The sequence below is a fragment of the Perca fluviatilis genome, chromosome 1 (genome assembly GCF_010015445.1).
Source record: "Perca fluviatilis chromosome 1, GENO_Pfluv_1.0, whole genome shotgun sequence".
Lineage (NCBI taxonomy): Eukaryota > Metazoa > Chordata > Actinopteri > Perciformes > Percidae > Perca > Perca fluviatilis.
In genome coordinates this window covers 9,383,182-9,396,544 of record NC_053112.1, presented here as the reverse complement: position 1 = coordinate 9,396,544, position 13,363 = coordinate 9,383,182, and the positions used below count along the sequence as shown (strand labels likewise).

General features: G+C 40.2%; 1 protein-coding gene across 4 annotated transcripts; it reads right to left on the bottom strand.

Moving 5' to 3' along the window:
- Positions 1-957: 957 nt before the first annotated feature.
- Positions 958-12,958, bottom strand: LOC120559385 (coiled-coil domain-containing protein 38-like). Of its 4 annotated transcripts, none has more exons than XM_039801088.1 (14): positions 12,655-12,958; positions 11,643-11,722; positions 11,163-11,280; positions 11,005-11,057; positions 9,291-9,454; positions 9,116-9,196; positions 8,691-8,779; positions 8,032-8,107; positions 7,650-7,657; positions 7,355-7,532; positions 7,143-7,272; positions 4,018-4,220; positions 1,990-2,083; positions 958-1,394 (listed from the first exon to the last, which is right to left on the bottom strand). In XM_039801088.1, exons 2-14 carry the CDS (start codon positions 11,709-11,711, stop codon positions 1,272-1,274), a joined length of 1,386 nt encoding a protein of 461 aa, XP_039657022.1. In that variant the 5' UTR covers positions 11,712-11,722; positions 12,655-12,958; the 3' UTR covers positions 958-1,271. The 4 variants fall into 4 exon arrangements, with proteins under 4 accessions (XP_039657022.1, XP_039657006.1, XP_039657014.1 ...); XM_039801072.1 differs by having other exon boundaries at positions 12,659-12,958; XM_039801094.1 differs by having other exon boundaries at positions 959-1,394; positions 7,355-7,509; positions 7,645-7,657; positions 12,659-12,958.
- Positions 12,959-13,363: the final 405 nt, after the last annotated feature.

The following is a 13,363-nucleotide window of genomic DNA, read 5'->3' as shown; positions in this document are numbered from 1 at the left end:
TCTGGTTCCAGCTTCTTAAATGTGAATATTTTCTAGTTTTCTTCTCTCCTCTGTGACAGGAAACTGAATATCTTTGAGTTGTGGACAAAACAAGACATTTGAAGACGTCATCTTGGACATTGGGAAACACTGACCCCATTATTTATTTTTTTAGACCAAACAACTAATCAATTAATCAAATAGGAAAATAATTGGTAGTTGCAGCCGTATAACCTCGTTACATTATACGAATACTACACTACATGTAGGACAATGCAATGTGTGTAACATAGGAACAAGCTGCAGTGGAAAGCAGACCCGGGAGACACAAATAGTTGGTGGCTTATTCATATTCATATGTTTTTGATTGGGGTGGCCCACTGACTTATGGCATATAGCTTGTGCACACCTTTCTTGAGTACAATTAATTCACCATTTCTGTCTCCACTACTAATATCTACTTTAATTACTAACTTTACAGTCTCCAGTTTCTTATATCCCTGTGTTTATAGGGACTGTATTCGGCCTTAAAGCTGCAAACAGAAAAAAAAACATTAAAGTGCTCATATTCTGCTCATTTTCAGGTCCACAATTGTATTTAGAGGTTATATCAGAATAGGTTTACATGGTTTAATTTTCAAAAACCACATTTGTGTTGTACTGCACATTGCTGCAGCTCCTCTTTTCACCCTGTGTGTTGAGCTCTCTGTTTTAGCTACAGAGTGAGACATCTCACTTCTGTTCCATCTTTGTTGGGAGTCGCACATGCTCAGTAGCTAGGTAAGGACTACTAGCCAGTCAGAAGCAGAGTATGAGGGCGTGCCCTGACAGTAGCTAGGTAAGGACTACTAGCCAGTCAGAAGCAGAGTATGAGTGCGTGCTATGCTAGCAGCTAGGCGAGCATTATAACGTGTGTTCCAAAGTGACCACGTCTGTCTCTGAAGTAAAGGCTGGACTACAACAGAGCTGTTTGGAGCAGTTGGTGAACAGTGTTTTCTGTTGGAGATGGGAAGTCCCTTTGGGGGGGGACTTTTTCACTTTGTAAACCTATAATGTGCACAAAAAAGATATATAAGACAATAAAGCAAAGGGAAAACGCCAAAAAGCATAATATGAGCACTTTAAAATGAAATTGTACCTTCGAAAGAAGGCTACATACAAATCAATGCACATTCAGAAATAAAAGTCCCAGCATAAGAGTACCAACAAAAAAGAAACAAGCCAGACAATGAGGTTGCGCTGGCTGTGGCCAATCCGATTATTTCTGGAAAACTGGTGAATTTTCATCCACTTCAAGAGTCCTCAGCGGTGAAGAGGAAGGCATGGAGCTCCTCCTCGTTAGGAACGTTGTCCTCATCGCTGACTTTGACCTTCTGCCCCAGAGGGATGCACCTGGGCATGAGCCTTCTTCCAGTCTGAGAGATAAAAAGATGAGGTTTTAGCATCCGACGGGTTTATTTCTCTCACTGCTTTGAGTACACGTTTGAGTCAAGAACAATCGGATCAGAGAGCAGGTATTTGGCGAGTGAGCTAGGGCTGCGCCATATGAGCAAAATGTGCGATATGCGATAACGTTGTTGAATATCGCAATAACGATATTAGTAAGTAAGTAAAGTTTCTTTCTAGAGCACATTTAAACGCAGCTTAAGTTGACCAAAGTGCTTTACAAAGAAGCGCCAAGGTGCTGATAAAATCATACAAATGTTAAAATTAAAATAATAAAAAGAAATATGACTTGCCATAAATGAACAGATATTAAAAGTACAGTCAGATCCCCATTTATGTTGCTCTCTGCTAAAATACATTCAAATTCATTGTTGAATTTAAAAAAAACGCGCCGAAATTCAGGCTTTACTCTGGAAACGTACGTCCGTTGATCCTGACTACACACACTATTCAAATGAATGTGTTACTGATCTCTTAATAATATAATTTATTGTGTTGTGTGATTAGAAAACTTAATACAAAATTCACATAATGGTGTTGTTCATTTTGAAGTGAAAGACTCACTATTTTCTTGCTTTCGCCATGGGATTTTTTAAAGCACTTCTTCATCATCTCTATCTTTCTCTCCATCTCCAGCCTCAGCTGCTCTTCACGTTGCCTGGAACATGATGTAGCAAGAAGGAAGAGATAGAGCAAGAAGGAAGAGATAGAGCAAGAAGGAAGAGATAGAGCAAGAAGGAAGAGAAGTGGGTTTTCATGTAACAACAACGCTCTTTGGGGAAACATCTCTATCCAGAGCTCTTTCATTAGTTTGCAAGGTACACTGTCTTTCTATCATTGCGTTGAAGATAGAAAAGCCAGTCCTTTCTTATTCTGCTCACAAAGTCCTAATTCGATTCAAACATTAACGCCCCGCACTATTATTATTACACTCATACTGTACATGATATACACAATATATAGAGTAGTCCCCTCACCCCAGAAGCGCTTTGAGTGTCTATGATAAAGCGCTATATTATTATTATAATATTCAATAAATTCTTCAAATAACTGAGAGAACATTCAATGATAAAAAATACTATTTGCAGTTGCATGCTGTTGTTAAACCATTTAAAATAATACTTTTGAGTAGTCTCGCTTTGCCAGACCTTCCTCCAAGGCGCTGCGGAGGAGGGTCTGGCTAGACCACACAGCATTCCGGGATGGGAGAAAAAACGGGCTCTGGGTTATTGGCATTTCTTTAAACCAATCACAATCGTCATGGGCGGAGCTGCTGCAAAACGGAACTTGTTTTGGTGGAACATGTGTACGTTCAAAAGTAGTTTTAGTCGTGCGACAGAAAACTCCGATTGGACAGATAGTCTAGCTAGCTGTCTGGATTTACCCTGCAGAGATCTGAGGAGCAGTTAACCATAGTCCTCACAAATCCACCGGAGTTTAAAATTCCAACACAAAGAAAGAGGAAGGTGACGGACATCTGCAAAAAGACATGCATCCGGCGGAATTAAACTAGGCCTACAATAAAGTGTAGGGCTGCCTGAAGCCTTCATACATACCTTTTTAGTGCATAGAATACTAAGCTATTATAATAGCCTACTAATTGTTGGCATGATTTTATAAATCATGTTTTAAAGGTCCTATGACATGGTGCTCTTTGGATGCTTCTATATAGACCTTAGTGGTCCCCTAATACTGTATCTGAAGTCTCTTTTATATAGACCTTAGTGGTCCCCTAATACTGTATCTGAAGTCTCTTTTATATAGGCCTTAGTGGTCCCCTAATACTGTATCTGAAGTCTCTTTTATATAGACCTTAGTGGTCCCCTAATACTGTATCTGAAGTCTCTTTTATATAGACCTTAGTGGTCCCCTAATACTGTATCTGAAGTCTCTTTTATATAGGCCTTAGTGGTCCCCTAATACTGTATCTGAAGTCTCTTTTATATAGACCTTAGTGGTCCCCTAATACTGTATCTGAAGTCTCTTTTATATAGGCCTTAGTGGTCCCCTAATACTGTATCTGAAGTCTCTTTTATATAGGCCTTAGTGGTCCCCTAATACTGTATCTGAAGTCTCTTTCCCGAAATTTTGCCTTCGTGCAGAATTACAGCCACTAGAGCCAGTCCCACAATGAGCTTTCCTTAGCATGTGCCATTTCTGTGTCTGTAGCTATTGAGGAGGCCATAAGCAGGCTGGGGGAACGCATATTAATGTTAAAAAAACCTCATAAAGTGACATTGCCATGGGACCTTTAATGTTACACATACATGTGGCGCAGTGAATCCTTAGGATGAACTGTATCTGTGGATGGCCTTAGTGACTAGCTTACTTATAGGCCAGTAAGCCTATCACCAGTGTGGGTTTATATTTGGTAATAATATGTTGGATTCATGTTAGGACTTTTACTTTTTTTTTTAAATGTTCAAAAATTAACAATAATTTGAAGGCCCCCCTGCATTGACTCTGAGGACCCCCTGTTGAAGATCTCTGCTCTAAGCTACGTACAATATACAGTAATGAACAATATACCTATCGAAACCTGAATGACTTCAAGAGTACAGGCCTACTGTCCGGCCGCTCAGTGAGACTAACCTAGACTTCCTCTCGTTGTCTTTGATCATCCTCAGTGTCTCCAGCTCCTCCTCCGGGATGTTCTCGATGAGCTCCAGCACCACGGTCATACGGTACTCCACGCTGGACAGCTTCTCCAAGGTGCTGAGGTTGGTCAGGCGGCTGTCCACGCAGCGGCAGTGCACTTCTGTCACCTTGGCACCCAGAGCATCCAACAAAATGTCCTGTAGGCACGGAGAGGAGGTGGGACAGATAAAAAGGGGAGGAGGATACGGAATACAATGAATATGTAATGTAATGTAATCATAATATTGACTTTTATTTATAAAGCAGCTTTAAAAACAGAGATTACAAAATGCTTTGACAGACAAAGCAAGGCAGAAGAGGTAACTAAAACAACAGGCAGCTAAACAGTGGGGCCAAACATTAGCAAGACAAAATTGGGTCAAAAAACAAGGCAAAAGACAAAATAAGCATATGAATATAAGCAATCAAACAAAATTAAAAATCAATAGCAATAACGACATCACATGAAAGCAAGTTCATAAAAATGGGTTTTGAGAAGAGATTTAAACGAGTTCACTGATTCTGCGAGCCTCATCTCCTCGGGCAAAATCGTATGTAGTTTAATGATGCCGCTTTACAGTAGATCAGAGCTCTTCAACAGGCGGTCCGGGGCCCCTAGGGGGTCCTCGGAGTCACTGCAGGGGGGCCTCCAAATTATTGTCTTAACATGAATCCAACATATTATTAGCATATATACAGTGCCTTGCGAAAGTATTCGGCCCCCTTGAACGTTTCGACCTTTTGCCACATTTCAGGCCTCAAACATAAAGATATAAAACTGTAATTTTTTGTGAAGAATCAACAACAAGTGGGTCCCAATTATGAAGTGGAACGAAATTCATTGGCTATTTCAAACTTTTTTAACAAATAAAAAACTGAAAAAGTGGGCGTGCAAAATTATTCAGCCCCTTTACTTTCAGTGCAGCAAACTCTCTCCAGAAGTTCAGTGAGGATCTCTGAATGATCCAATGTTGACCTAAATGACTAATGATGATAAATAGAATCCAGCTGTGTGTAATCAAGTCTCCGTATAAATGCACCTGCTCTGTGATAGTCTCAGAGGTCCGTGTAAAGCGCAGAGAGCATCATGAAGAACAAGGAACACACCAGGCAGGTCCGAGATACTGTTGTGGAGAAGTTTAAAGCCGTATTTTGATACAAAAAGATTTCCCAAGCTTTAAACATCCCAAGGAGCACTGTGCAAGCGATAATATTGAAATGGAAGGAGTATCAGACCACTACAAATCTACGAAGACCCGGCCGTCCCTCTAAACTTTCAGCTCATACAATGAGAATACTGATCAGAGATGCAGCCAAGAGGCCCATGATCACTCTGGATGAACTGCAGAGATCTACAGCTGAGGTGGGAGACTCTGTCCATAGGACAACAATCAGTCGTATACTGCACAAATCTGGCCTTTATGGAAGAGTGGCAAGAAGAAAGCCATTTCTTAACGATATCCATAAAAAGTGTCATTTAAAGTTTGCCAAAAGCCACCTGGGAGACACACCAAACATGTGGAAGAAGGTGCTGTGGTCAGATGAAACCAAAATCGAACTTTTTCGCAACAATGCAAAACGTTATGTTTGGCGTAAAAGCAACACAGCTCATCACCCTGAACACACCATCCCCACTGTCAAACATGGTGGTGGCAGCATCATGGTTTGGGCCTGCTTTTCTTCAGCAGGGACAGGGAAGATGGTTAAAATTGATGGGAAGATGGATGGAGCCAAATACAGGACCATTCTGGAAGAAAACCTGATGGAGTCTGCAAAAGACCTGAGACTGGGACGGAGATTTGTCTTCCAACAAGACAATGATCCAAAACATAAAGCAAAATCTACAATGGAATGGTTCACAAATAAACATATCCAGGTGTTAGAATGGCCAAGTCAAAGTCCAGACCTGAATCCAATCGAGAATCTGTGGAAAGAACTGAAAACTGCTGTTCACAAACGCTCTCCATCCAACCTCACTGAGCTCGAGCTGTTTTGCAAGGAGGAATGGGCAAAAATGTCAGTCTCTCGATGTGCAAAACTGATAGAGACATACCCCAAGCCACTTACAGCTGTAATCGCAGCAAAAGGTGGCGCTACAAAGTATTAACTTAAGGGGCTGAATAATTTTGCACGCCCAATATTTCAGTTTTTTATTTGTTTAAAAGGTTTGAAATATCCAATAAATTTCGTTCCACTTCATGATTGTGTCCCACTTGTTGTTGATTCTTCACAAAAAATTACAGTTTTATATCTTTATGTTTGAGGCCTGAAATGTGGCAAAAGGTCGAAAAGTTCAAGGGGGCCGAATACTTTCGCAAGGCACTGTAAATCCCCACTGGCGATAGGCTTACTGGGCCATCCACAGATACAGTTCATCCTAAGGATTCACTCTGCCACATGTATGTTAAACATTAAAACATGATTTATAAAATCATGCCGACAAATATTTTAATAGTTTAGTATTCTATGCAAAAAAAATATGTATAAAGGCTTTAGGCCGCCCTATACATTATTTTAGGCCTAGTTTGATACGCAACTAAATGTTATACAGTATATTCAGTAGGGGGTCCCTGCTCCGTCTCTCTTTAAGTTAAGGGGTCCTTGGTTTAAAAAATGTTGAAGACCCCTGCAGTACATTATTTCTGGGTGTTTCTCCCCCAATGAATCCATTTTAAGTTGCCAAGTGCAGCTTTAAGATTTGAAAGAGGGGGATGTTGTTGCTTATGGAGCCTGTAAGGGGACATGACATGACTCTTTTTGGTGCGCATGCAAAAGAATCTTGTGCTCACAAGCTCACAAAAATGATGCTGACAAAGTACTGCTAACGTTTTGTGGCTAAAGTTAATATTTCAAATTCACAGCATGAAATTAGTTAACGGTTACCTTATCATCTTTAAGTTTGTTGATGGTACATTTCTTTGCATTTTCAGGCAGATGAATACCTCCATTCTGACTGCTACTCAGATTGGTTTCTCGTGCAAATTACAAAGTTTCTTGTGCGCATCAGAAAATAAATAAATCCCAACGTCCCTTTAGGGGCTCCGCAGTAACCAAACGTACAGTACATCCCGCTTCCTTACCTGGTCCTGTGTTTTCAGGGAGTCATGGAGCTGAACCTTCTTTTTGAGCAAAGTAGCTCTCTCCATTTCGTTTCTGATTCTCTCCTCCATGTCATTCACCTGCAACGTTAACCTCTCGTCATCCTTTTTCCTATATAGGCAGAGAGGAGTTGGCATCGGATGAGACCGTTGTTGTCACAAGTTTGGCCTTTTTTGGATGATATGATGCTTACATTTTCTTCCAGGTTGCATCGATGGTCTGCTTGAGCTCCTGCAGTGTCTCGTCCACCCGGGTAGAGTGCGGAATCAGGCACAGGTTCTGTTCCGTCAACTCGGCCATCAGATCCAGAAGCTGCTGGGGATCGGAGAAGTACAGCTCCAGCTTCTCCTGCAGGACAGACACTGTGAGGGCTGCAAATAAACACTCAAGATAAAAAAAAAACTATATATATATAAAATAAATAAATATATATATATATATATATATATATATATATATAGGTATTGCTGCAGGTAAACTGACCTCACATTTTGAGCTGTTGCAATCCGGTTGAGAATTTTGTGACCCCGCAATGCCAAAGAAAGAGAGATTAATGATATGTGTCTTACAGCTTTATGAAACGGCAGCAAGAAAAAGCATAATGATAAAACAAATCAAAAGGGAGAAATTAATACTTTTGTAATAATATATAATACTTTTCCCATTAAGTTTTTGAATTCTAGTCTAGTCTTTAGAGGGTACATTTATTTTAAAAGTATGTTTTTCTTTATACTGTGATGATTTTGCCTTGTACCGATAACTAAATGAAAGTCATAGTCTAGATCATTGACCTTATTATTTACTACTCCATCCGAGACAAATACTGGATGTGACTGGTCATGATGTGCGAGTGTGTTGGTGTTTCCTTACAGAGTGTCGTCGCGGGCAGAGGACAGCGTGGGCTCCCTGCTGGATGGCACAACTGGACCCGGACTGGACCCTGAACCTGTGTGCATGTTATAGCTCACATCACCATAGGCATAATGTATGCCCCCCACCCAATAATCAAAACTGTTTGTTTTTTCTAAGTTTTTGTCATTATTTTACATTTACATTTTTTGCAAGGAGGTATCACGTAATATCAGGTCTCGCGATGTAACCAATTGCTTCACGGCACTGCACACATACGCCCATTCAGGAACCGGCTAACAAGGTAGCGATGGAGTTTTTCCACACTATCGTCATGGCTATGTCATGTTTTGGGTGCTTATTTCAACGTTTTCTTCCGGTGTTTTTGACTTTTTTTCATTGTTTGTTGCTCTTCCCAACATTTTGTCGTTTGTTTTTTACATTTTTCGCGCTTATTTTGACGTCCCATATTTTCTGATATAAAAAAAAACCTTTTTTTCAACCAAAGTTGCTCGAGGGTAACATGAGGGTTAATACTGGGATCATTTCAAACATTGTTGTTCCCATCAGTCACTTAGACCCATAACATAACCAAAGTTAACATTGAAGAGGGGATTACCAAACGTCACCCTGGTAGTTATAATCTATGACATATTGATTCCCTGGGTTTCAACACTTACCCTGCTGCCATTCCGGAGGCGACAGCTTGAACAAAATGTTCTTGTACCTCTTATATTTATTCAGGATATCCTCAATCTTGGCGAGTTCACTATCAAGAAGAAAGACAGGGTATTTTATCCATGTTCACTGCAGATTAATACTTGCTCACTTTTTATTTATAGATCTTTTCCTAGCACATACAGTATTGGTAAATCACTTTATGCAGGGTTTTCCCTGTCATTATACGAGCCGTTTTGGGAACCACCTCAGCTGAATGATTGTCACTGAAAGACTTTTCTTAGATCTAATGATTGTAGTTGGACTTCTTAAGCTTTAAGTTTTGTCTTTAAGCTTTTTGAGTGTTATTTATTCATGCTCTGATCTAGCTTTTCCAACTTTTAGACACGGGTATGGTGAGAACGGTCCTAAATGATGATGATGATACCTTTTTAAGGTCCCTATGTCTTCAGTTAACTTCGCAGTTGTAGAATTTGCCTCTTTTCTCTTCTGGTTCTCTTTTTCAAAACTGACAACAGAGACAACATTACAATTATTATAATACAATTAAAAAATGTTTTTCAGTTTTAAGTCCCAATGACAAGGAATCCGCTACTGCTTACAGTGTTCTGGCATCCTCAGCTTTCTTCTCAATCCTCCTGAGGCACTGTTCAGAGATTTTGTTCTCTATCCCAAGGCTCTGCTCAAGCTGTTTCATATGTGCCGTCTTTGTGATAATGGTCTTCTTCAGCTTCTTAATTTCTTTCCTGCTCTTCATCAGAGATGCCTGAGGATGGAGAAAAGAAGGTAAGAGGAGTATTGCAGGAGGAGTATTGCAGATAAGTAAGGAGACGGAGGTTAAGCCAGAAATAAATTAGCAGTGGGAAAAAAAAGAAGACATTTGTTCAACATACTACGTCTTTGTCATCATGGAATTAATTGACAGTGCAGCAATATTAGGCTGATGTTGGCAGATTGTTATAACTAAAAAAATAATAAAATCTGTGCAGTGTTTCCCAGGTTTTTGTGAGACTATGAGGGGGGGGGACCTCCAAACCCCAACCCTCTAGAGGGGTCAGGGGGCATGCTCCCCCGGAAGACAATGTTGTATATTTAAAGTTAAATGCAAAAAATCTGGTGCCATTTGAGAGAAAAATTAAGAAGCTAGATCTATGAAGAACCTGTGCTTTTGTAAACAAAACAAAATATGTATTATGTAATACGTGTCTTTATGTTCAAGGATAGTTTGACACTTTGGGCAATATCCTTATTTTCTTTCTTGCCGAGAGTTGGATGAGAGGATTGATACAACTCTTATATGTGTCCGTTAGAGAGTGTCCTCCCCCCCCCCCCAAAAAAAAATACGCTCCCATAGGTTGTTTGTTCAAGCAGGAATTACGACTCATATTTCGTTTATAGTGGCCTTTTCCGTATTTACGGGAACAAAGCAGGAAGTACCCAGGAGACCGGGGTTCGTGTTCTGTTTGAAAATAAAAGTAAACAGGAGTTGTTTTTTACTTTATGGAACAAACAGAACACACAGGCGGACAGCTAGCCTGGCTCTGCACAGAGGTGATAAAATTCACCTAGCAGCACTGTCGCTACCCGATGTGAGTCGAGTGCAGATGTGAGTTGCGCATGCTCAGATTTATACGGCTTACGGCCTAACGCCAAGGGATCCGGATCCGGCAAGCGTTGTAGCTATCTATGACTGTTAGATTGCTAACGTTAGCTTAAAACGCCATTCAAGTGACAGCCTTTGTTGTGTTTGATTGCTAACTTGTAGCCAGCAGTGAACGAACTACGTTATGTAGGTCCATTTTTATTGTATTGACATTACAGAAGTCTCTCCTTAGCAGGTTCTTGTAGGCTACTTCAGCCTCTAATCTAGAACTGACATCAGGGATCGTGCCGTGAAAATGTGATGCCTTACGCTAAATAATAAATCACTGCTATGTAATGTACCTATCTCATTATTCTGTGGCTAACAGCAAAACAGATCTGCGTGAAGTCGCACGTGACACGCATGCGCAACTCACATCTGCACTCGACTCATATCGGGTAGTGACAGCACTTCTAAAAGCCCCATAACTAACATGCAGTGGTGGAATGTAACAGAGTATTTTTACAGTGTGTTTTAGGATCTGAATACTTCTTCCACCACTGCTAACATGACCTGACTCGGTAGGTTTGTGGTTGTGTAGGGGACATGAGAGTCACTGACATACTGATGCACAATTATGCCTTATTTGTCACTGCCAGTTACCACTGCATTAATGTTGCTGTGAAATTCAAATAAAAAGAGGTGGGGAAAAAAGGGCCCTCTTAGTCATTTACCTCCAGCTGTGCTCTCTTCCGTTCAATGTCACATTGCCTGTCTCTCTTCATCTCTATAGAAGACAGACACACGTTAACACTAAAGTAAGCAATCCTTGTAAGCCAAAAGTTGTACCTTTGCAACGTGCTTTGTGAGTCTCCGCTCTGTCTCCACCCACCTTCTTTCATCAGCGACATATTCTGGTCAGGACTGTCTTGCTTTTGTTTAGGGAGAGCCAAGTTATTTTTGGGTTCAGTCTCGTCTTCGACACACATAGCCAATAAAGTACGCAGCTCCTGACCATGGACGAGAACAGCACAGCAGTACAATCTCAAACACTATATACATATATATAGAGCATATATATTTTTTTTTTTACTTGTTACAGACACTGTGTAGCTCTACTAATATGCAGCAGACATAAAACAATGTATGATGTGTACATGCACAGTCAAGGGCGTTGGTTTAGTTTCAACATTGGAGGGGACACATAAATCTGTAAAATAACAGAAACAGTTCTGGTAGCTTATTACCTGGAGTTTGCTGTAATAAAAAAAAAAACATATTATGGGTGTAACTTAGCTACAGTAAAAATACACAACCTTTTCTGTTATTTAAAATATCCACTGCATCTCCCCTCCCTTAAACACACACCAACCTTTTTTCTGCGCTCTGTAGACCGGCTGTTACTGCCTGGCACTTTGACCTGGATCGTTCCTTTCTCCATTTCTCTCAAGTCTACTCAGAATCAATGAAGAAAATGTTTTTTTGTACAAAACAAACAGTCATTGATTGCACTAGTTGTCTATAGCTGTATAGTTTCCTCCCTGCTTTGTTTTCCAAATCATATCAGTTTATCAGTGGGATTTCTCAAAAACAAGACAGCCAGAAAAAAACACATCTGGTCCTCCTGTTGAAATTATAACGTTAATTGTTTATGAAGCATGCTGTGGTGATGAAATGTCTGAGATTGCTTGTGGCATCTGGTGCTGCTGGCTCTGTACAAGCTGCAGAAACAATTTAAACTTATTTGTGGTCGGCAAAGAACTAGTTGTACTGTTTCTCTACATTCTCTCTATATAGTGACCCGATTCTCATAAAACAGAGAAATGGACTGCCTTCAAAGGCTTACGTGCAGTTGAGTGTCCCAAATGATGAGGGTCTTTTTTGAGACAGGTTAAGGTTAGGGTTAGGGTAGCACAGGTGGTTTAGCAGGTTCATAATTAATTAAGGACATTGTATGGGGAATTTGGGACACTAAACTGCACATATACCGCCTTCAAAATCTCAACTAGAGATTTTCCGAGTTGACTGGCTAAAATCAGGGCAAAAGGGTCCTCTAGCGCTTCCCACATTAAGGTAGCTTCTCTAACATTATTATTAAAACACATGGCTGCATATTTCAAAACAGCTTAATGTTAAGTCTAACCAAATTAGCACAAACTATTGACAAAAAAAGATCGTTTCAGGTTAATAACGTTAACGTTAGCTAGCTAGCTCTGCGCTAACGTTTAACTGCTAGCTTCTGATGCAAGTAACGTTAGCTAAATTCACGTTAACGGTTGTTTTTATTTAATTTCAACATTCCTGCATCGTAATAGCTAGCTAGCGTTATAGGTTAGACTAAATTAAACAGTTTTCATGTAATATTGATAAAGAACTCAACCTACTTACTAACTCTCACAACCGGTCCGAGACAAAGTAGCTAGATTGGACCTGAAAGTGGGCTGTTTGCGTTTAATTTAGCTGCCGCTTGTTGACTGTAGTCATGGTAACTGCCTTAAAAAACAAGGGCACGTTCAATCTCAAAACGGTGTGCGGTTTCCTGGTTGAATGACTTGTTTTCCTAGGAACCGTTTTGTCCTGTTTTGTAAAGCATGTACAAAAATGTAGAATCACACTGACGTGACATAAACCGGGTTATATTCGATCAAACCTGGAGCAACATGTGAAACCATGTGTGAAACGCGTCTGCTCATTTAGACGGTGGGCCGAACGCTGCTATCTGCTTTAGTTTTGAAATGATCGATCCTCGGCGATAGAGTAGCTGCTTTTATCACACAAACTAAATCGTTTTTTTTGAACACTATCCTTTGTTGGAGTGTCAAGTCGATCATATTTAAAAAACTAAATTTACTTAAATAAACGGATTAGGCAAACGCGAGAGTACTATACATCTAACCAACAAAAAAAACATCATCACGTGACAACACAATAATATTCGTTCAAAATAAAGGTACCACCACGTAGCACATGCTTTCTAGCTCTAGCTAGCTACATCCATGCACATCCATAACAGGGACTATGGTGTATGGAAAACACACTTTCAAAAACACACACCACGAACCTATCCGAAGTGAAACAAACGGGTGTAATGGC

Bases quoted from the DNA above. Each gene is read 5' to 3' on its own strand.
- LOC120559385 (XM_039801088.1), bottom strand. From the start codon at position 11,711: ATGGAGAAAGGAACGATCCAGGTCAAAGTGCCAGGCAGTAACAGCCGG. The intron at 11,281-11,642 runs GTTGGTGTGTGT...GTCCATGGTCAG, and splicing joins CTACAGAGCGCAGAAAAAAG to GAGCTGCGTACTTTATTGGC. The intron at 7,273-7,354 runs GTAAGCATCATA...CTGCCTATATAG, and splicing joins GATGCAACCTGGAAGAAAAT to GAAAAAGGATGACGAGAGGT.